This window comes from Siphateles boraxobius, unplaced genomic scaffold, assembly GCF_051911475.1.
Source record: "Siphateles boraxobius isolate OS27281-9 unplaced genomic scaffold, OSU_SipBor_1 61, whole genome shotgun sequence".
Lineage (NCBI taxonomy): Eukaryota > Metazoa > Chordata > Actinopteri > Cypriniformes > Leuciscidae > Siphateles > Siphateles boraxobius.
Window position 1 is genome coordinate 10,988,136 of NW_027509188.1, and position 24,658 is coordinate 11,012,793.

General features: G+C 40.2%; 2 protein-coding genes across 3 annotated transcripts; one reads left to right on the plus strand and one right to left on the minus strand.

Annotated features, from left to right (window-relative positions):
* Positions 1–362: 362 nt before the first annotated feature.
* LOC143718328 (uncharacterized) lies at positions 363–10,967 on the minus strand. Of its 2 annotated transcripts, XM_077209393.1 has the most exons (4): positions 10,899–10,967; positions 8,611–8,753; positions 771–1,901; positions 363–413 (listed from the first exon to the last, which is right to left on the minus strand). In XM_077209393.1, the coding sequence occupies exons 2-4, from the start codon at positions 8,693–8,695 to the stop codon at positions 367–369; spliced, it is 1,263 nt and encodes a 420-aa protein (XP_077065508.1). In that variant the 5' UTR covers positions 8,696–8,753; positions 10,899–10,967; the 3' UTR covers positions 363–366. The 2 variants fall into 2 exon arrangements, with proteins under 2 accessions (XP_077065508.1, XP_077065507.1); XM_077209392.1 differs by lacking the exon at positions 363–413 and having other exon boundaries at positions 468–1,901; positions 10,899–10,961.
* A 4,596-nt stretch (positions 10,968–15,563) lies between these two features.
* Positions 15,564–24,040, plus strand: LOC143718453 (uncharacterized). The gene is made up of 4 exons (XM_077209513.1): positions 15,564–15,696; positions 17,234–17,361; positions 17,588–17,857; positions 22,410–24,040. Exons 1-4 carry the CDS (start codon positions 15,564–15,566, stop codon positions 24,033–24,035), a joined length of 2,157 nt encoding a protein of 718 aa, XP_077065628.1. The 3' UTR covers positions 24,036–24,040.
* Positions 24,041–24,658: the final 618 nt, after the last annotated feature.

Sequence of the window (24,658 nt, forward strand, 5' to 3'; positions counted from 1 at the left end):
TTTTTAGTTAACTTTAGTCAGATTCATTGACATGTTACTGTGCCTAAGATATAATCAACTCTATCTGTGCCTGTAAAGGTGTGAACCAAATGGCCCACAGAAACTGATTGGTGTGAATGACAAAGAATCAGCATTGCTCAGAGTGGATTAGCAAGTTAGATCGATCTCCTGTGGGAGGTCTTAACAGGTGTCTATTGTTTGTAGCCCATAGGCTTTGTCTTCATGAATAAAGTTCTGTCTCACAGACAGAACTTTGGGTTAAGATTGTTGAAGAGCGACATGCTAACATCGCTGGTGAAGGACTGCTACACTACAAACCTTCAATAAATTCTTCTCCCCACAAGAACTCTGCTCAAGATTACTAATTTATAAATCTATAGATTTATTGTTCATCTCTGTGTGACAAGTATTCGCTGAGTTTTGTTTAGTTTTTGTGAAGCGCTACAGAAAAAGAGACAGTTCACAGAGACAGTTTGTTTTCTTTATTTTACAAAAGCACAATGTTATGTTTTGACTGTAAGTGGACTCTAAAATAATAAAAGAAGACCCTTTTTATCTGAAAGACCATAAATGTTAGAGTATTGTAGGTAGACTTCTCTACTACGTGAAAACAAAAAAACAGCAGAATGCTCTGCCGTGTTACTCAACCACAGAGGGTCCAGGTGTCCTTTTTGGTGTCCGTTTAGAAAAATGTTCCACACTTCTTGAGTGAATTTCCAAGTGGCAATTAAGGGATACTTTATGTTTGAAACTCTTTCCACACTGATCACATGTGAAGGGCCTCTCTCCATTGTGAATTATCATGTGTTTTTTAAGGTTTCCTTGATCAGAGAAGCTCTTTCCACACAATGTGCAGGTAAAAGGCTTCTCTCCAGTGTGAATTCTCATGTGGCCGTCAAGATGTTCTTTTTGAGTGAAACTCTTTCCACACTGTTGACAGGTAAAAGGCTTCTCTCCGGTGTGAATTCTCATGTGTCTTTTAAGGTTTCCTTGACCAGAGAAGCTCTTTCCACACAATTTACAGGTAAAAGGCTTCTCTCCAGTGTGTATTCTCATGTGGCCTTTAAGGTGATTTCTACCTTTGAAGCTCTTTCCACACAATTTGCAGGGAAAAGGCTTCTCTTCAGTGTGAATTCTCATGTGTTTTTTAAGGTTTCCTTTTCCAGCAAAGCTCATTCCACACTGTGTGCAGGTAAAAGGCTTCTCTCCAGTGTGAATATTCATGTGGGTTTTAAGGTATCCTTTTTCAGCAAAGCTTTTTCCGCACTGTTCACAGGTAAAATGCTTCTCTCCAGTGTGAATACTCATGTGGCCTTTAAGGTGATATCTATCATTGAAGCTCTTTCCACACAATTTGCAGGGAAAAGGCTTCTCTCCAGTGTGAATACTCATGTGTTTTTTAAGGTTTCCTTTTTCAGCAAAGCTCTTGCCACACCGTTTGCAGGTAAAAGGCTTCTCTCCAGTGTGAATATTCATGTGGGCTTTAAGGTATCCTTTTTCAGTAAAGCTCTTGCCACACTGTTTGCAGGTAAAAGGCTTCTCTCCAGTGTGAATTCTCATGTGGCCTTTAAGGTAATAGCTACCATTGAAGCTCTTTCCACACTGTTGGCAGCTGTAAGGCTTCTCTCCAGTGTGAATGTTTACATGCCTGTTAAGGCTGGTTTTGTTGGTGAAATTCTTTCCACAGTGACTACATCTGTATCGCTTTGCTCCAGTATGAATTTTCACGTGGAATTTAAGGTGCTGTTTTTCAGTGAAACTCGTTTTTTGTGAGGAAATCTTTTCAGTCTGTGAGCAACTAAAAGAGTATTCTCCATTTATGAAATCATGATGTTTCCCATACTGATCTTTCTCTTCCATTTCATTTAGTTCTTGACTCTCCACTTTCATTGCCATCAGATCTAAAATAGACAAATACAAGTTAACCCCAGTTTAATGGCACAACAACAACATACATCAAAACATACACATTTAAGGCATTAAAAACAAACACATGTATGCTAGATCCTATACCCACTAAGCTACTGAAAGAGGTGGTTCAGAAAATTCTCTCCATATTCGTAACCCTTTTCTTACTATAGGACACATTCCAAACTCTTTTTTTTTTCATCATGTTTGAATTCTGTGTGTTCAGGAAACCGCCAAAGGTATTACGGAAGTTGTTTGGAATGTGAATAATGCACTGGTTAAACGCAAAAGTCACTATTCTAATAATGTGCTTTAGACTATGAAAGTTCTCCAAGGAGAAAGTTCTGTTTCCAGTCCTGAACTTTCTCTTCCATTTAATTTAGTTCTTGACTCTCAAGATACAAATACAAGTTATCCCCAGTTTAATGGCACCAAAAAACAAACAAAGAAATTGACACATTTAAAGCATAAATACTAAAACATGTATGCTAGATCCTATACCCACTAAGCAACTGAAAGAGTTCTTACCTGTAATCTTAGAAATGTTTCTCATTATTCATAACCCTTTGCTTCCTTTAGAACACATTCCAAAATCTTTTTCCACTGCCAAATGTATTATGGAAGTGATTTGGAATGTGAGTAATGCACTGGTAAAACATTTGGAATGTGAGTAATGCACTGGTAAAACATTTAAGTCACTGTTTGTATCATTGCAAACATGAGCTTTTAAGACTATGAAAGTGAGTTCCACAAGGCGAAAGAAGGGGGGACCAAACTGTGTGTGCCACCTTTGCTGTCAACAGCCAATCACAGCACTGGAAGTGAAAAGCAGCAAATTGCAATCCTCCTCATCGGACGGGGATAAACGTTCCCTTTAATAAGACATTCCCCGAGTCTCCGGTCCATCCATTACGATGATAACAGACTAGGATATGACGGTGAAGAAATTTTCCCACCAGTTAATCGCCGTGTGTCAACACCAGTAACACCGGTGCATTCATAACAGTGCAGATCAGAGTGAGCATTTTCAATTAAAGGGATACTTCAGGATTTAGCATTAAGCTTTGTATTAGTAGAAAACCTGTAGCATTTTCGAATTACCATGCTTTCCACCCATATCCCCCTGAGATTTATGTATTTTTTGTCAGGAAAAAATCCTCTGAAATCATAATTTTGCGTCATCGGAGGATTTTTTGGCCAGAGGCTAAAGACTACAGTCAGTAGTAGGGGCTATCCTGCATGTTCTCAACCCGCCCATAGAGGGTGGGATCTCACTCACAGAATGCCCACATAGTGTCAGCCATGTTTTTTTTGGAAGCTAAGCTAGCAGGCTCTTGTTCTGTGGAGAAAGCTGAGTAGTAGGGGTTACCATCCTCTTTTTCCCGGACATGTCAGGCCATTGATGAAAATAATCTCACATTTCTTCTACATAAATGACCAATTTAAATATACATTCATCTTTCCAGAGGTGAAGTATCCCTTTAATTCCTGAGCTTCCATAGGAATTAACTAAAAATCCTCACTCTGCTCCACGTCAGTGGCCACACACCGTTATGAATGCCCGTGAGGCCATGCGCAGTGTACTTTCGAATTAGTGCCAATTCAGGGCCGACAATTGCTTGAATGGTGGGTTCATATATATATATATATATATATATGTATATATACACACACACACACAAACACACACCCACCTAAAGTATTATTAGGAACACCACACTAATACTGTGTTTGACCCCCTTTCGCCTTCAGAACTGGCTTAATTCTACGTGGCATTGATTCAACAAGGTGCTGAAAGCATTCTTTAGAAATGTTGGCCCATATTGATAGGATAGTATCTTACAGTTGATGGAGATTTGTGGGATGCACTTCCAGGGCACGAAGCTCCTGTTCTACTACATCCCAAAGATGCTCTATTGGGTTGAGATCTGGTGACTGTGGGGGCCATTTTAGTACAGTTAACTCATTGTCATGTTCAAGAAACCAATTTGATATGATTCGAGCTTTGTGACATGGTGCATTATCCTGCTCGAAGTAGCCATCAGAGGATGGGTACATGGTGGCCATAAAGGGATGGACATGGTCAGAAACAGTGCTCAGGTAGGCCGTGGCATTTAAACAATGCCCAATTGTCACTAAGGGGCCTAATGGTGCGTTCACACCGGACGTGAATAGAGCGTCTAGCGTGAGTGATTTCAATGATAAGTCAATGCAAAGGCGTGTTATGCGCGTTAAAAATTCCTGCGGCGCGAATGAGGCGTAGAGCGCGGCGCGGTAGACGCGAATTCGCCTCATTCGCGCGTCAAGTTCACGCGAATAGCGCGAATTGAGCGCCTGGCACGTTCCGCGCAAATTATTTAATTCGTGCTTTTTGTGCATTCACGCGTTTGACGCGAATTCGCGTCTGCCGCAGAGTTGAAAAATCTGAACTTCTGCGTCAAATTCGCGCCGCGTTAACCAATCAGGAGCCAGCTTGCTGCAGTCACGTGGTGAAGTAAATATTTTACCACATATAAACTTGATTTTAATATATGAGACATTAATTTTGTAGGCTATTTATTACATATCTAATCTAGATTATATGAAACATTATTATTATTCTAATGTAAAGAGAACCAACATACTTTAGTGTAAGAACATAGTTCGTGTCTGTGTTGTGTGAGGGAAAAAAAACACAGGACAGTTTAATCACTTTTGTAGTAGCCTAGGCTGGCTACATTTATCATCAAAACAAAAATAAATTACAGACTAGGTGGGTGAGGGCGAGGGTGATCCTCGCTCCGATGCGGGACAGCAGGTCATTGAACTGGCCGCGGGACAGGCGGAAGTACCGCTGAAAGCGGCCGTCATCCAGGCGCAGCTCCTGGAGCAAATGGTGGAACTCGCCAAACTGGGTTCACCTCCGAGGGGTCTGATGGACCCAAATACGGCGACGATTATCCCTACGCCGCTGTTCTACTCTCCAGAGCAAATACAGAGCGGTGACTCTCTCGATAAATGACCCATCAACAACAGACATCTTGTAAAAAGATGGCCGCCAACGGGGTTCAAAACTTTTGAAACTTTCGCCTCTGACGCGCGAAAATTTCGCTTCAAACTTTTGTTTTTACTCGTGTCAGTTTCACTCTTGTCGCGCGAATAAACACAATGTGGTCAAGCACCAAACTAGACGCGAATTTGACGCGCTATTCGCGTCCGGTGTGATCGCACAGTAAAGTGTGCAAAGAAAACATCCCCCACACCATTACACCAACGCCACCAGCCTGCACAGTGGTAACAAGGCATGAGGGATCCATGTTCTCATTCTGTTTAGGCCAAATTCTTACTCTACCATCTGAATGTCTCAACACAAATCGAGACTCATCAGACCAGGCAACATTTTTCCAGTCTTCAACTGTCCAATTTTGGTGAACTCTTGCAAATTGTAGCCTCCTTTTCCTATTTGTAGTGGAGATGAGTGGTACAAAGAATGGTGTGAAAAGGGAAAAACATCCAGTATGCGGCAGTCCTGTGGGTGAAAATGTCTTGTTGATGCTCGAGGTCAGAGGAGAATGATTCGACTGATTCAAACTGATAGAAGAGCAACTTAGACTGAAATAACAACTCGTTACAACCGAGGTATGCAGCAAAGCATCCGTGAAGCCACAACACGCACAACCTTGAGGCGGATGGGCTACAACAGCAGAAGACCCCACCGGGTACCACTCATCTTGTCAGGTTGGAGGGTTCTATAATTGTGCATTTCATTTACTTAAAGGTACAATATGTAGGATTTTTGCAGTAAAATATCCAAAAACCACTAGGCAAATGTTACATATTTTGTTTAGTTGATTACTTACAATATCCCAAATGTTTCAAACTATTTATAAATCCTGAGAAAATTGTGATTTTAACAAAGGAAACGGGGCGTGCGAGCAGGGGTGAGGAGTCGCCAGTCAATGGCGCCATATCCGCGTTCCCCTAGGTTTCCACCAGGTTTGACCTCGTACTGCCATAGTAACCATGGCGACAGATGTTGACAACTGGGCTATGCCTAGCAGGACCCTCACGCTATTGTTGTTTTGTTAATACATTATGGACCATGGCAAGCAGACTTTGAGACAAAAAGAGGACTAAAACAAAGATCAACATCTTTGGAGATGCCGAGAGCTCCACGTCCGCGACTAACTTCGACTTGACAGAGACGCGAGTGTTGCATGTACTTTATTAGACACGTGAGCAAATGTACATACAACTAATCAATGTTATTTAGTTCAACATGATGAAATGTTAGAATATGATCTGTATGTTATTCTAATGTTGATCTAGCTTAACGTACTTAGTCTCATACAGCCAACACAACCTAACTAACAACATTCAACACACTCAAATGCCGTTTAGTGTGATAGTGTAACTGTTAGAGCAAGTGAAACAGCGCTGCGTTACCTCAAGTTTGATTTGTCTAATAAACTGACCTGTGCGAGTATTAATTCAGCACTTGCGTGTAGTTCGGTAGAATGAAATGTCCTTATTCTTTTATATCCGCGGTGATATATGGCGCTGGTATACGTCTAGCAACCGCGCCCTGCTTCACACCACACTCATGTTAAAAACATAACTGTATTCACTCATCCATAAAAGATCCATCAGCTTGACGACAAGATCCATACTTACACTTAATGCGGAATATACATCATCAATATACGCCTTTGTTATTGTAAGAGGTTAGCGACCCCTGGTGGTGAAAAATCCTGCATATTGTACCTTTAATATTTTCTTTTTTTCTCTTTTATGTTCTTGTTTATTGTTATGCTGAGAAAAGGGAATGTGCTAATACTCCGAGTGCATTTACATATTTCACACTTTTATGTATATTCCCAATAAATATATCTTTACATAAAAAAGTAGATATTGGGTTTAATGTTATTCAAAATAATTGTTTCAAGGCAACTTCTGTATTTGGCCTAATTTAATGCATGGAAGCCGGGTCTTCTCAGGATGAAGTAGCATTAGTATTTCAATAATATATTTAAAATTAATTGGATCAAACATTGTCTTTGTGAAAATAGCCTTCCATTTTCTTAATTTTCTACTTGCTTGTGATTTTAAGTGTACTAAACTCCCAATTAAGTTGTCTAACTTTCACAGACAAATGTATCTTCTAAAGACTACTTTAAACTCATTCATTGTATCTCCCCGAGATACACTACTTTAAACTACTTTATCTTATAAAAAACGAAAAGATGTATAATCCTGTAATTCTCTTCCTAGTCTGACTGTTGGGGGCCTTTCCATTAGAGAATTTTTTTTTTTATAATATATATATCAGAAGAATTTTAATCAAAGAAAAAAGTTCTTCACCTAAGGCAATGGTGAAGTGGAAACAGGATTACCACTTCATTGTTTTTAAGAATTTGTGGTCCGATATAAATAAATATGTAATTCCTAATAAACTCACTTTAAAATTATAAACAGATACTATCCATGTAATGATTTCATTAGTAAATTTAAAGAAGGGTTTTCGCCATTATGCAGTTTCTGTAAACAAGAAAATGAAACAATTGTACACTTATTTTTCAGTTGTAATTATACTAACTTATTTTGGTCCCAAGTTTCTTGGTTTCTTTTTGAGTTATTTTATAAATTTGTCACAATAACTGATGTAATGGTCTTGTTTATGGATTGTGATTGTGGTTTACTGGAAATGGATAATATAATTAAACTTATTCTATTTGGAAAATATCCTATACATAAAGCAAAATATATATTGACTGTACCAAATGTTAGACTATTTTCCACTGATCTGAAGATTATTTTTATGAATCTCTATCTTCAATACATAACAATCGAAAAGCTCTAATGGCGCTTTTCCACTGCATGGTACGGTACGGCTCGGCTCACTTGTGGCGCTTTTCCACTGCATGGTACGGTACGGTACGGCTCGCTTCGGCTCGCTTTAAATGGTACCACCTCTGTTGAGGTTCCAAGCGTACCGTACCGATACTAAAATGTGACGTGGAAGCACTGTAGATCACTGATTGGTCAGACAGACAGAATTGTCACTACCAGCGTCATTGTATTTGCGAGACATCAAACCTGCTAGATTTAAATAGCCAGTAACAGCCTCCAATGTTTTAAAACTACTTGCTTGACTTGCTTGAAGAAAAAAAACTTCCAAAAAAGAAATGGCTGAATCGTGGTCAGTGGACGAGAAGCGCAGACGTTCCTCTTGTTAGTTGCCGAGGAGCGGATAAACTATAACGATCAGTCATAATCCCACCCACTTTGAAGCGGTACTAACTGGAGTGGAAAAGCAACCGAGCTAAAGCGAAACCGAGCCGCGTCGCGCCGAGCCGAACCGTACTGAGCCGTACCATGCAGTGGAAAAGCGCCATAAAGACATCAAAACTGTTGAAAAGGATACTTAATGTATTAGAAACATGATTGATATGTGATATAAGATGCAGAATTGTGATCTTTTTGTTTTATGGATTCAAATGTCTCTGTATTCCCCCTCACTGTTATCTCAATAAATAAAAAATAAAAAAAGCATTAGTCTTTGTCTGGTCATGTGATCTCAACATGTCTGTCCACATGAGGTGACCCGTGTCAAATAAAACCTCTTTAATTAGGGCACTCTTCAAAAATATCATTCATTTCTGTAGCACTGGACATTTTAATAAGGATCAAATGACTGAGTTCAGCTTTGAGAATGAAACCAACCTGTGTGTTCCTCAGTGTCTTCTTGTTTCACGCTGAATGTTTCTTCAATCTTGAAGTCTTCACTCTCCTCTTTAATATACGGCATCTTTATAATAGATCTCAGTTGCTTCACCAGGAGTTTTCCTGTGTTTCGACACTCTGTCCTGTTTAATATGAGAAAATAACAGATAGAAAAATAAATGCAAACTAAATCTCTGCGTCTCAATCAGCTCTAGTTCAGTTCACTTGTAAGAGAGTCAGTCAGAGAGAGAGAGAGTTAATGGACTTAATTCACCTGATTAGACAAAAAACAGACCTGCAAACTTTTAGCTTTTCGGCAACAATCGTCAGGATTGCAATGCTGGAGTGCGTGTGTTCTGTATCGCGGTTCTTCGGTTCGAATATCGTTACACCCCTAATTCGTATTGAACCGAAACAGTACGGGCGTCACGGTTCGGTGCACGAATTTGTGGAGAATACACGGTATAAAAATAAATAAAACTCTAGATAGCGATAAATTTCACTCTATTCGCGTTTGATGTGAACAGCATAATGAACAGGCTGCGATGTCAAGATTGCAATGCTGGAGTGTGTGTGCGCGCGCGAGAGAGAGGCACCGGCGCGATCGAACTATGTGTGTGTGTGCGCGTGAGAGAGAGAGAGGCACAGGCGCGATCGAACTGTGTGTGTGAGTGAGAGGCATGGGCGCGATCGAACTGTGTGTGTGTGTGAGTGAGTGAGTGAGTGAGTGAGTGAGTGAGTGAGTGAGTGAGTGAGTGAGTGAGAGATGGGCGCGATCGAACTGTGTGTGTGTGTGTGAGAGAGAGATTGAGGCACGGGCGCGATCGAACAGTGGAAACATACTCCGTCATTATGTTCTTACAGGACATCATTCAGTCTGCAGTGTTTACTTATACTTGTGTACACTCGCAATAAAACACAACATTGTGCTTTTGTCACACTCTAAACTCTTGTCAAAAACCTACAACTGTCACCCAACCACACACACACACACACACACACACACACACACACACACACACACACACACACACACACACACACACAGTTTTAAAAGCAAAACCTATTTATCCAACACCTTTTTAAAACAGTCTGTGGGTTACATCTTTTGGACATTCATCATATCGCTTTGGTTTTTATTTCTTGTCCTCAAAACAGAGCAGTAATCTGTTTATTTTTAAGTTACACATTGATTAAAATCAAATGTCTTGGTAGTACTATTTTATACGGAAATCAATTATTTATAATTCGGATGAGAATAAAGTTAGGGTAAATTAAAATTAAGGAAAACAAATGTATTGTTTTGAAATATAGCAAATTCATTTTAAATTCATTCAGGTACAATTACCAAACATATCTCAAGGTCTTTTTATATTTTTATTAATTTAATTTATAAACAAATTATATAAAACTATTGTCAGTGCACTACAAATAAACTGGTTCTATGCCTTTATTAACAAAACTTATTTAAAAAATACAAGGCTTAAGACATTAATAAAAATGCCTTCTATTTCTGTTTTGCTTTCCACTCCATTTTACCGAAATCGTACCGAACCGTGATGTCTGAACCGAACCGTGACTTCTGTGTACCGTTCCACCCCTAGTATTGTCGTCATACTATGAATTACGTTAAACTATGCTAAAAGTGGTACCGCCAGACCCGGAGATCAGCTGAATGGTTTCCTAAACGGTAAAAAAACACACAATTGTTTTAATGGAGGGGAGGTGGTAAATGAGCTTAATTCCCCAAATGGTGTGCTGACTTCTTATGATACAGGGCATGTATAAGATACAAACTTCCGGGTTGGCACACAAAGAGTTTTGATAAGTATGCTGATTTTTGTTAAGTCACGCTCAGAAATTTGTCATTTGCATATTAAAATCACAAAAAATCGGGCAGGGGGCACGTACGACCACAACTCCCCCGAGGTGATTCGATCGAGTCGATACAGTGAATCATTCTGTGTAGCGATTGATTGATTTAGTTGACTCTTGGGTTTCAAAAGCTCCGTTTCTCACATCAATACTTGCAATTCGCGGGATTCATGTTTATACTAAACTAATTCATAAAATATAGGGAGCGAAAAGAGACGCAGCCACCTTTAACTTACTCATGTATGGATTTGCTTAACTCGCACAAAAAACGTTCAATGATGTTAGGTAACTCATTATAATGTTACATTCAATATTAATTAACTTATTTTACATAACCTGTAATAAAAGATATTACATTTATTAAACGGTTTGCATTCATTTAAACACTTGAATCTAAAATGCTTAAAACAAACCTTTCTTCAGCCGAATCACAACATAAAGCAGGAGCGCGGCGCAACCTTATGACGTCACATATCCTCTCCAAAATAAAAGTCCTGAAAACAAAAGCGGCGTTGGTAAAATACACATTTCTTAATCACTAATAATAACTACACTTAAAAACGCTAAGCTACATCGAATTTGTGAGATTCTGTAAATGGCACTTATAAATGTTTGTGTGCAGAAAACATTTACAAGGAGTGGGGAACTTTTTTCAATAACAAACCAATTATTGATTGATGCTTTTTGTGTGTGCGGAAAGATTGATAAACCAATATTGTTTTTGATGAAGCTCTAATATATATTTTTTTTAATCCGGGCCACAGACAAAAAAATAAATGAATGCAACAACCATTTGGTAACATTTTGCAATAAGTTATCAATTGTGCAACATTAATGCAATTGTGCTAAATTAAATAACAAAGATAATTGTGTGTGTCCTTTGATTTATTTCCTTATAGTGGAAGAGTGTGGTGGAAATCTGTTTTACACACATGAACAACAATTATATTATTTTTTGTTAACACTTTACAATGGGTTTTTAAAAATTAGTTACATTAGTTAACTACTTTAGTTAACATGAACTAAGAATGAACAATATTTCTACACCAGTTATTAATCTTAGCTAATATTAATTTCAACATTCTTTAAATCAAATGCTGTATTTTTTAACATTAGATAATGCACTGTGAACTAACATGAACAAACAACGAACAGCTGTGTTGTTAATAACTAACATTAACAAAGATGAATAAATACTGTACCAAATTTCTATGAGTCTCTGCACCTCCTCACAACTCCAAGTTTGTCTCCGAGCTGACATGAGGCTTAGGTGCTAAAGTGTAAACTGTCAACAAACATCCCATAATGCATAGCGCAGCTGACTATGGCAGCTGGTTTTGTCAAAAAATGCACAGCTCTATAGGCAGTTGGGTCTGTCTAGCCACTTCTTCAAGGAGGTCTCGGTATGCTTGTTTGGTCAGTTTGGTTTGATTCACTTGTTTGCTTGCCTGCATACAATGGCTAACATTTTTATGATCTATATGAGGGCAAACAACCTACAACAGAAGATATTGCTGAGATTTGTAGGGCCACAGACTTGTCTCTCCGCATTACCAAGGAGATGGCCCACGCCATCAGCCGCTCGATGGCAGCTATGGTAGTCACGGAGAGACATTTATGGCTAAACCTGTCGGATATCAAGGAAAAAGACAGGGCTTTTCTCCTTGATTCCCCCGATTTCGCCCTCTGGCCTGTTTGGCAACGCTGTTAGTGAAGAAAAAGTCTGCGGACTTCAAGCAATATCTCCCTCGCCGCTCGAGATCTAATGGCACTTTCCCACTACACATTACCAGCTCGACTCGACTCAGCTCGCCTTTGTTTGGTTTTCCACTGTGTAAAAGCTGTACCTGTACCTGTTTTCGGGTACTTTTTTTTGTATCACCTCCGGCGAGGTACTGAGTGAGCTGAGGCGATACTAAAATGTGACGTGAAAACAATGACGACTGCTGATTGGTCGGAGAGAATCGTCTCTATTCACTGCATCATCATTGCACGCGCCAGATGGAGTATCCAGAGTAACCCCACCATTTTTAAATAGTTTGGCCAGAGATAGTTACTAAACTTACTACTGTTATTATGGCAACTCGGAAGAATACGCCGTGGGCAAATGAGGAGGTGCAGACTTTCCTTTGTTTGGTTGCCGAAGAGAGGATCCAGCGAGAGCTTGATGGGGCAACGAGGAACGAAAGGCGTCCGGGTACTATTTGTGGCGGTACTGTCTACAATGGAAAACGAAGCGAAAAGCGAACCGAGTCGAGTCGGTACTGGTAATGGAAAAGCGCCATAAGAAGGCTGACTCCAGTGGGTAGCCTCAGCCGTCAGCAAGCTCCTCATACTGGCAGGTACAGAAGGAGAGCATCGCTTCTAGCTTCCCCTCAAGGAGCTTAGGGGCACAGGCGACGCTTTCGCCAGAAGTCTTCTGAAAAGATGGTCGATCTGAGGACCATCCAAGCCAGTGTCTGTATCCCGCCGTCCAGTATGCTTCGGGACATATCGGTTTCTACCAAACGCATGTAGCTCTGTCAGCCCCAAGGGCTTGTGGCCAAGCAACATTCGCGTCCGTACATCAAGAATCATTTTCGACCAAACCCTGCCAGACAGCCACTTCAGGGGATCGAGGACGAATTTCGAAGAACACCCGAAATCACCTAAAACACCTCGAGAGCCTCAATCAGCCTCAAATAAGATCCGAGGACTGGTTTGTCATGATCGATATAAAAGACGCATACTTCCACATATCCATCCTTTCATCTCACAGGAAGTTTCTACGGTTCCAATATCAGGTTCTTCCGTTCGGCCTGGCTCTCTCCGGGTTTGTTGAGGATCAGTGCCAATGTTGATGAGGCCTTCACAGGGGAGAGTCTAGTTGACACTATCTCTGCCAGTGTTTCCCCTATGTTTTTCAGCGCCGCTGCAAAATCTTCACATGATAAGTAATATCATGACATTCACTTCATTCACTTACACCCCTAAAAACCCTGAAACACGGCAACCGGCGACGCTGCTAATGCGGTGGCTCTGAATCCACTTGTTGAAAAAAAAGGAGGAAAGAGCCACATATGAAATATTTTTGATTAGGCTAATGTTACGTTGCCATAAGGGGCCGTTCACATTGCACGTTTCTTACGTGCTCAAATTCGTTATTTCAAATGTTGGCGTGCGGAAAACAGCTCATAATAGAAGTGGCACGGCGCGCCTCTGTTCATGGTGGCATAGCAACGACAGACGCCACGGGAGAGTAAACGCTTGTGGAAAGGTGTAACTTGTGGACTTGACTTGAACTGTATGACTCGAAAATGACTTCATATACATTTTTATATAAATCATCGCAACATATATTTTTTGAACAAAATGAAAGCAACGGGACCATTGACGCCAGTCATCATTGCGTGACGCACAGAGCACAGAAAAACATACAGCGCGGTGAGCGTGCTAAATACAAAAACATCTCCAGCATCGTTTCTTTTTGTATATAAACACTAGAAATTGACCATTTTCATACAAGAAGATTTAACTGGCAAGGGATATTGGACACGACCATCACAACCTCGAACTTCATTCACCACATCTAAAAGCTATGGCTTGTTTAACCTATTTGTTGTAGTTAATTTGACCAACTTTAAATCTAGAAAGAATAGTGGTTAAAACAGCATGCCTCTTTATACAATATCATGTTTTCAAATATAGCTTAAGGCTGTCAATAGATTCAAATGATAATTAATGGTGCCATATGTTTTGCATAACGTGCATAAATTCACGCAGACATTTGCCGCAGTTTTTTTCAAATCATGCTTTAAAGCCAAATTTGTCGCTCTTTCCAATGACGAAAAACAGCATAGAAAACTGTTAATGATGTTTTGTCGTGTTTTATGTTTCTCTTGAAGCAGGGTCAGATGTTATCAGGGGGTTGGGGTCAGTTTGAGCAGAATTAATATGCACCCAAAATTAAAGATGTGAGAAAAATGTCCCTAAATGAGTTATTGTTATATTTATAACATATGATATTACAAAATATTTCCAGAATATTGGTGCGATTGCAAATGTGATAATGATTTTATACAACAGTCCAGTAAACAAAGAGTGAATATTGTGGTGTGACATTTTAGACGTAATATTGTAAATAATCTCTGTTTTTGCTCTATTTCTCCAATGACAGTAGTTTCAAACAAGCCACAGAAAAAGAGTAAATCCGGGGTTTTTGTGACTGAGTTGCTTGTTCTAGATTGAATCTGCCGCTTTGAACGAATCAGATGAATGAATGCTTTTATGACTCGTACATTAAGACGTTGATTTGGCGCCACCTATTGGCGGTTTTAATTTCATAATAAAAAAATAGAATGTATTATTATTTAGCATCTATTTTTTTCTATATTAAAATGTTTATATTTAAATAAGTAATCTCATAACATTATTTATGGTGTTGTAATTGCAGTGTAAATGCATGGCTTAGAACATAGTTAGAAAAAAATGCCCCTGGGAAATCAATTTAAGGGGTCAAATATGGGCTATTAATGGGAAAGTTAATGTCTTGGTGATATTGCATACAAAAATATACAAGCAAAGTTAAACATATGACATTCACTATAAAACCAATATAATTAATGCATCACACTTGTGAATTTGCCTTCAAATGTTTTATCTTCAACATTTTTCATATAATTGTTATTATAATCATAATAATTCCAAATTTTGATAATCATAAATACATGCTGTAATAAATTATACAAATATTATTAATATTACGATATAAATGTATAAGAAAGGTAATCAAGGTAATCAAAAATAAATAAGGTTGAGGCCAATATAAACTTTTTTTCTGTTTGGTATTGTAACTTGACTTGGTCTGGACTTGACCCTTAGCAGGACTCGACTTGACTTGCTTGAAGTGAACCATTGACTTGACTTGACTTGACTTGGTTGCGTGTAAATGCGACTTAGACTTGCTTGAGACTTGATGGTATGGGACTTGAGACTTACTTGTGACTTGAACATGTTCTTATGGTTCTTATGGTTCTCACACATAAGGTATAAAAGAGGGTATTTGGTGTCCTGCACACAGTTTATTCTGTGCTGGCAGTATGGCAAAGAGTTACACTCTCCTGGAGAGCCTGGATTACCTGATTGATTCCAGTGAAACTGAATCATGCCTGGAAGACACTGAAGCAGAGGACTCTGAGCCAGAGGACTGCAATCCCCTGAAGATAATACAGGGTTGGAAGAGGAGTACCAGGAATCGGATGAGGACTATGGCTACGTCCACATTAATCCGGATACATTTGAAAATGGCGTTTTCGTTTAAAAACGCTCTCCGTCCACACTAGTGTTTTCAGGCGTTTTCTGACGTTTCAGTGTGGATGAGAAACTTCTAAATTCACCCTACTGCGCATGCGTGAAACCTCATAAAAGCTCACCGAGATGGTACAGATGGAAAAATAAATAATAAAGTTATCGCGCAATTCTTCAAACAGGATAATTTTAGTTAGCAAAATATCTCACCATCACTGATGCGTTCAGGTTGCACTCAGTCACCATATGTGAATAGCACATAACAGGCACAATACCGGTATATGGATATCTATTGGTACAACATGGATCACATGACTAAACTTACGTCATCGTTTTCAAATATCTCCGGCTTCACAGAACGCGAAAACGGCGTTTTCAAATTTATCCGCTTTGGAGAGCGTTTTCCAAAAGCTGTATTTTCATTGACTTAAAACGCCGTCTCAGTGTGGACGGAAGGCCAAACCGGAGAGAAAAATATATAAGTTTTCAAACGAAAACGTATTAGTGTGGACATGGCCTATGAGGAGGCAGATGCAGACCAAACCTTTGTATCTAAAAGTTGAAAAATAACCTGGACCACTTTTCCACGTCCACAGGGGCCAGGGAGAGCTTCAGCTGCACAAGTGATAAAGCTGACACCTGGACCAACCAGATACGCATGTTCTCCTGTACAGGACATAAAGTCATCATTTTTGTTATTTTTTCCATCAACAATCCAAAGTATCTGGGTGGAAATGACTAATTTGGAAGGAAACCGTGTGTTTGGCGATGACTGGAGGGATGTGGACTGGACAGATATTGAAGCATATATTGGTCTGCTCCTTCTTGCGGTTTATCGCTCCAACAATGAATGTCCTGTCCAGTTTGTGGGAGGCTGAAACTGGGCGTCAATTTTCCGGGAACATTGTCAAAAGTAGTTCGATTCGATGACTGAGCCACAAGACCTGCTCGGTGTGAAAGTGACAAGATGGCACCCATTCGTGATGTTTGGAATTTATGGGTTGAGCGTCTTCCACTAATGTTCAACCCTGGCCTGGAAATAACAGTGGACGAGTGCCTGGTGCCATTTCGAGGTCGATTCTCGTTCAAACAGTTCATGCCCAGCAAGCCGGCGAAATATGGGATTGAAATCTGGGCAGCATGTGACGCCAGGACAGCTATGCATGGAACATGCAAGTGTACACTGGCAAGACTCGAGATGGACAGCCAGGGAGAAATCAGGGCATGCGTGTGGTCCTTGATTTGACCACTGGACTTACTTTACAGAGACACAAAGTTACATGTGATGTATCATATGCCCTTGGCCAGGAGCTCCTGTGAAAAAAGTTGACAATGGTTGGCACAGTTCGGAAAAACAAGCCTGAACTCCCACCTGCTCTTTTGACAACGAGAGACTGAGCTGTGTTTTCCTCTCTTTTTGCCTTCACCGAGACACATAGTCTTGTGTCATACTGCCCCGAAGGGGGTAAAAATGTGCTGCTGATGAGCACATGCCACAAGGATGCCAAAGTGAGTGACAGGGAGGACAAGAAGCCTGATCTCATCTTAGATTACAATCGCAACAAAGGTGTTGACGACAACCTTGACAAGGTATGTTATATTTTGATGCATTATTTTGCTCATTTTTATTCAAAGTTGGTGACAGAGTGAGTGGCATTTCTTTTGCCATCAGATATACTAATTTGTGTGTGTGTGTGTGTGTGTGTGTGTGTGTGTGTGTGTGTGTGTGTGTGTGTGTGTGTGTGTGTGTGTGTTTGCACTATTGCAGATGGTTGCAAGCTACAGTTGCAAGTGTAAAACAAATCGTTCACCAAAGGTTGTCTTCTCTACCATCCTGGATGAATCTGCCATAAATGCATTTGTGGTGTGGAGGGAGATAAATCCATCATGGGAGAGAGGGAAGAATTTCAAAAGGAGGCTCTTTCTAGAAGAGCTGGGGAAAGCTCTGGTGTCCCCACACATGGAGCAACGACAACGCCTGCCTCATGCACCAGCCTCTGCAGCAATACTGAAGAGAAAACAAGATTCATCCGACGCTCCAGGCCCCTCCTCTGAACATCCACCACCCAAAAGAAAAAGGTGTCAGGTTTGTCCAGGGGCCAGGGTTTCAAAAACAGATTAACAGTGCGCAAACTGCAAGAGAGCCATTTGTGCTGCTCACACCGTGTACTTGTGCCGGATGTGCGTGGACTGATTTTTGTTCATGAGACTTGTTCATGTTCATTCACAACATTCTGGACTGTGCTTTTTTTTACCATGTGCATTACGTAATATTTTTTTGTAGCTTGTTATTGCTTTTATGTTCAGTGTTCCGAATGTGATTATCAAAAATTTTGTTTTTTAGTGTTCGCTCTTCACTCCTGTTCATTTCTGCATATTGCTGATGGTTTTATTATATTTTATTTAATTATTTTCTATAATTCTAAAGTTAATAAAAAAAAATCATATTTGGTTCATTAAAATAAATAATATGCAACTACAATCTGACTCCAAGTCTTGTCCTTACCATTTATCATAGCCAGTTTAAAGGTTTTTGGTACGTATCCTAGAGACAAAGACGAATTAATGATATTAATAATGAATGTGTACATATTGAGAATATTATACAAATTGTAGCCTTTAGTAAATTAAAAAAGCTCATCTTAAGAGAAAGGGATGAAGAGACTGAGAAAAAAAGAAACAGTGATAGAGATGAGGAGAGAGCAGGTATTGACAAATAATCTGCTGCCCACTGACATGGTTTTAAAGCTATTTCTTATACTTTTTTTTTATCTTAAAAACGTCTTGAAATGCACATATCAGAGAAATAAAAAATTTGAACCCCATACCAACCTCAAATATAGGACCTATTTGATTATAAAGCCCTGTCTACGGCCCTGTATTAGGCATAAGATCAATAATGAATGTGTAGCCTACATGTTGTGAATGCATTTAATAAACTTAATTACCTAGCTTTAGTAGCTTTCAGTAAATAAACGCGTCTGAGAAAATTATTCATAGGCAAAATCAAACTATCAGTTGTGACCCTATGTTTACTTTCTTCACTGACAGACAAAAATGAAAAGCCTATATCAGTCAAAGCTCAGCTTTAGGAGGGGAAGAGACAGGGCAAGATAAAAACAAAGAGAAAAAGAGTGTGATGCTGATGAGGAGAGAAAAATAATCATCTGCCCACTGACATGGTTTTAAAGCTGTTATACAATTTTTTTGGCCTTCAAAACATCTTCAAATATGTAGAAATCAACATTTTCTCGGGGAAACCCAGAACCCCCCTATCTGCCCTACCTCACATTTGGGACCACAGTGATTATAAAACCCTGCCTTTGCATGGTAATGAAACTGGTTAATAGTGAGCATTAGAATCCTAAACTAAAGTGTTACCTTTTTTTATATATTTTTTAAAAATCATACCCTCAATGGGGGCTTAGCCCCCCTAAAATGAAAATCCTAGTGATAAACACCATCTTTGTTTGTGTCTCAGTATCTTCACGTTTCACTCTGAATGTTTCTCCAATCTTCATGTCTTCACTCTTTTCTTTTTTTCTGTGTGTTTGGACACTCTGTCCTGTTTAAGATGAGAATAAGTAACATAAGGAAAAACAAATCAAAACTGATTCTCTGGGTGCGCCAAAATCAGCAGTTCCCTTTCGAGGGAACTTGCGTTGCGTTGAAGACGACACTTTGGGGAACAGCATGATAGCGCATGAAGCACATGTGGAACTAGTCCAACATTTATTTGTAGAGTAACTGAAATTATTAAATATAAAAATATTTTTAAAATCTGATGTTTTTAATCACGATTAATCATTATTAATACAGGAAAAATGTGTGATTATTAATTAGTTGATTTTCAAATCGGTTGAGAACACTAATATTATATATTAGATGCACGATTTATCGACATTTTTAATGTTATTGTTATTGATCCGATAAGAAAATTAGGCCGATATATTAAATAGATAATGAATTATTTCCTTTAGCTGAGACACTTCAGAGCAGTAGCAGTATTAACATTAATTGACATGGCATCTGACGCACAGAAGCCAATGGCACATGTCACTATGTGTATTGGCACAACCGGTGGCACACCGTTGGCATGTGTCACTGACATAATCGCAACACCCTGACACTGACATGACACCTGACTGACACCAGGGACGTGCAGAGAGTTCCTCAGGGGCAGGGGCTCAAATGTAAAAAAGGGCATATGGCATCACATAAATAAATAAATTATATCAAAAAGTATATTAAAATAGAAAACCATTATTTTAAATTTTATTTTTTTAAATATTTTTTATCAAATAAATGCAGGCTTGATGCACATAAGGGACTTCTTAAAAAAAAAAAGTAATGTGTGTGGAAATGTTTGACCAGTAGTACTGTACTATTAAAATATTGCTGCAAAATTATCAAAAATGTTAAAATAATAAAGTCACCATTTCGCGTGTTGTTGTCAGCCTACACTTCACATAATAGGCCTGTACGCCTGGGCTTCATTTAACAAACTATGATAGTTTCATCAAATGGTAAACGATGTATCAATATAGACTAAATACAAGTGACTTGAATACTATACTTACCATTAATACTACTTTTGGTGCTGGTTTTGTGCAGTGATTTGTAGTGAATTAACACCCATTAGTCCAATGACACAGATTCAGATCGCTTCATAAACATAAATTCGTCTGTCTATGTCATTTTAAAACGATTTATTTATAAATGACCGGAAAATTACGCTCCACTTCACATTGTCCGGTGAAATTTGAACTTGTTGCGCCAGATGACGATTGGTCGGTGTATTATACATGACAAACAGGCTTCAACTACTTATGTAATATTTTAAAATATAACAAAATCTTTTATTATTGTGAAGAAAAAAAAGTTGAAAAATTGTTTGGTTTATTTTGTTTCCTGCCGTCGAGCCATATTTGGCTCTAGAGTATCGGTTCTCGAGCAGACTGTGGGATACCTACCTTTACACTAGTGCATTTTCATTTTAAAACGCATAGCTTTTGCTACGGTTATGCCTGCCGTCCACACACACATTACTCCGGGGTTTTAGACCCTCGAAAACGGAGACTGACCCCGTCAATCAAGACCTTATTTTTTACAGTCTATGGTCAAGTCAAGACCGAAGCAAGAAGACACGCGCAAGGCGCAACTTGACGCAAGTGACTCATCCCATAGCAACGCGTTATAGCAACGACACCTCAGACTGACAGAAACGTCAAATAAACGTGAATTTAGGCTACTTTCGTTTTTTGCACATTGTCATGTTAATTATAATCAAATGCATTTTGTTTTTTTGACCAAAACAATATCATTGATATTTGTTTGAGAAGGGCACTTTTGATTAATTTTGAAATAGGGCAGGGGCTCGAGCACCCACAGCCCCCCCCCCTCTGCACGTGCCTGACTGACACCGAGTCACGGAACATGTCACCGTATGTTGTGACACCTCCAGTAGTGACTGACAGATTAATCGAGCACCTATCTTGACGTAATTGTGACACAAAATCCTAAATAAAAAAATATTTTGTGATATTTTTGAATACCAATTAAACGCATTGAAGTAGTAATATTTATGTAATATTTTTTCAAACGTGTTATTTGTGTCACGTCTGTATTTGATTGGTATGTGCCACTGAATGTTTTGCCAGTGCTATTTCATGTGGTTTATCTCGCAAAAGTCACAAACTGCCCATTCTAGGAAAGACACGAAATAAATCTATCATGGGTCACTACGAATAACGTATTAACAGTCGCGTCCGTTACTGTAAACCTTTATTTTTGCGCGTTTTTGCACGGACGCATGCCAGTAACTTAGTCAGTATTGAGAGTGAGGAGTTGTCGTCATGGTACAGAGCCCCTCCCCTCAATATCACGGGATCTCGCGGGATTCTCACCCTCTCCGCCATGTTGGCAGGATTCCGGCAGCAAAACAAGATTGTTTACGTCTGTTGTTAACTCGGTAGTAGAGGAGGTTCTCGCAATTCCACACTGTTTTACCATGCCTGGAAGTCACTGCTGCGTTAAAAACTGCTCCAGTACCTCACACGATACATTTGGAAAACATAGGAAGAATGGAATACAGTTTTTTAGGTTACCGAAATAGACACAGCATCAGGGAGAGAAAGTCTCTGACCTGACGAGGAGACGCCGGATTGCTTGGTTGGCTGCAATAAGAAGAAAGGACCTTACTTTCGATCTCACCCCCCAGTCGATGAGAGTGTGTTCTCTGCATTTTCACTAGGGTACGTTCTCTAAAAAATGTCTTTGTGTTGTCTCTTAAAGCTACGAAGTGTAACTTAGGTTACCTAATGTTGTTGCAAACCCTGAAGTGCATCCGAAGTTGCTGCCTAGCTAACTATCTAACAAACTGTTGCCTCTTCAAAAATGCTCAATGGCCAACCATTAATGTTAACTAAAAAGTAGTTGAGATTCTGCTCATGACATTATGTCAGCTTGTTGGTGGAATGTGGTCGTGTAGTGTTCTCTACACCACAATTTCACTAACTTTTTTTTTGTCTTGTGTAAGTTACCCCTTGAGCTCTATTGTCATACCATGAGTTAACGTTAGCGTTACCCTCTCAGGATTTATCTTTATTTTGCATGTGCACCAGCAGGACCACCCGTAGCCGCCGCCATCGCCAGCCCAGGACCACCAGCAGCCGCCGCCGCCAGCCCAGGACCACCAGCAGCTGCCACCGCCAGCCCAGGACCACCAGCTGCCGCCATCGCCAGCCCAGGACCACCAGCAGTCGCCATCGCCAGCCCAGGACCACCAGCAGCCGCCATCGCCAGCCCAGGACCACCAGCAGCCGCCTCCGCCAGCCCAGGACCACCAGCAGCTGCCACCGCCAGCCCAGCACCACCAGCCGCCGCCATCGCCAGCCCAGGACCACCAGCAGCCGCCGCCGCCAGCCCAGGACCACCAGCAGCTGCCACCGCCAGCCCAGGACCACCAGCCGCCGCCATCGCCAGCCCAGGACCACCAGCCGCCGCCATCGCCAGCCCAGGACCACCAGCAGCCGCCATCGCCAGCCCAGGACCACCAGCAGCCGCCGCCATCGCCAGCCCAGGACCACCAGCAGCTGCCACCGTCAGCCCAGGACCACCAGCCGCCGCCATCGCCAGCCCAGGACCACCAGCAGCCGCCATCGCCAGCCCAGGACCACCAGCAGCCGCCGCCATTGCCAGCCCAGGACCACCAGCAGCCGCCGCCATCGCCAGCCCAGGACCACCAGCAGCCGCCGCCATCGCCAGTCCAGGACATGGAATGTGGACTCTGCACATCTAGACGTGATGTTATTAACAATCTCTTGGAAGAAAACAGAGAGCTGAAGCGGGAGCTTGATGACTACAGGATGAATGAGAACTTTCTGAGTGGTGATGATAACACAGTAAAGTATTACACGGGGCTTCCAAACTTTGCATTGTTCCAGACACTTCTACTCACCCTCACTCCATATCTGCCTCAAGGTAGGATGAAGAAGCTCTCACCTTTCCAGCGTGTTCTATTGACTTTGATGCGCCTCAGACTAGACCTTCCAATACAGCACCTCAGCCATCTGTTTAGAGTACATAGGACAACAGTCGCCGATGCCTTTCACCATACCCTTGGAGTGATGTACGCACAGCTGTGTCCATTGGTGCACTGGCCAAGCAGGGAATGCTTATTGACCAGTATGCCACACCAGTTTGTGGAGTCATTTGGGAAAAATTTGGCTGCCATTGTGGACTGCTTCGAGGTGTTCATCGAGAAACCCTCAAATGTACTGGCAAGGGCACAGACTTTCTCGCAATACAAACACGCATACACAATGAAGTACCTGATTGTGATCACGCCCCAGGGTGTCATTTCCTTCATATCGAACGGGTGGGGTGGGCGCACAACTGACAAGTATATAACTGAGCTCAGGGGTTTCCTGAACAAACTTTTATCAGGTGACATTGTGCTGGCAGATAGGGGCTTTAATATAAGAGAAAGTGTGGGCATGATGTGTGCTGAAGTAAAAATACCTACATTCACAAGGGGTCGTGCACAGCTGGAGGCGAAAGATGTGGAGGAGACTAGGGCCATAGCACATCTCAGAATTCACGTTGAGAGGGTGATTGGTGTTGTGCGCAACAAATTCAAATTCTTACACACAACTGTACCTGTGCACATGCTTGTCAAATGTGAGGGTGAAAACCTAATGCCTTTAGATAAGATTGTCACTGTTTGTTGTGCCTTAACGGACATGTGCAAAAGTGTTGTTTGAGTGCCTTGTTCATTACTTTTTAATTTCTTTGAATTAAATGCTTGAAACAACTTGATATGGCTTAACAATATTTATTGAGAACTGATTTTTTTTGGGGGGGGGGGGGGGGTTAATCTCTTGGAAAAGTTAACAGTGCAAAATAGCACTAAAACAGTGCAAAAGAACTAGGGCTGCATAATGATTAATCACGACTAATTGTTTGCAGAATAATAGTTTGTGTTTACATCATATGTGTGTGTACTGTGTAATATAATTATGTATTTATAAATACACACATGCATGTAAAAATATTTACATTTTATATTTAAATATCATTTATATTATAAACAATATATAAATAGATTTTTTTCTTAAAATTATAAATGTCTGTTTGTGTATCTATATATACATAATTATTATACACAGTACGCACATATATATGATGTAAACAAAAACTTTTATTCTGCAAACGATTAGTCGCGATTAATCATTATGCAGCCCTAAAAAGAACACAAAAAAAATTCAAAAGAACACAAGAAAGTACAAAAGAATAGTTCCAGCATGTAAACATGGACAACAAGTAATAATAATAAAATAATAATACTGTTATTAGTGCAAAAGAACAAAAAACATACAAACCAAAA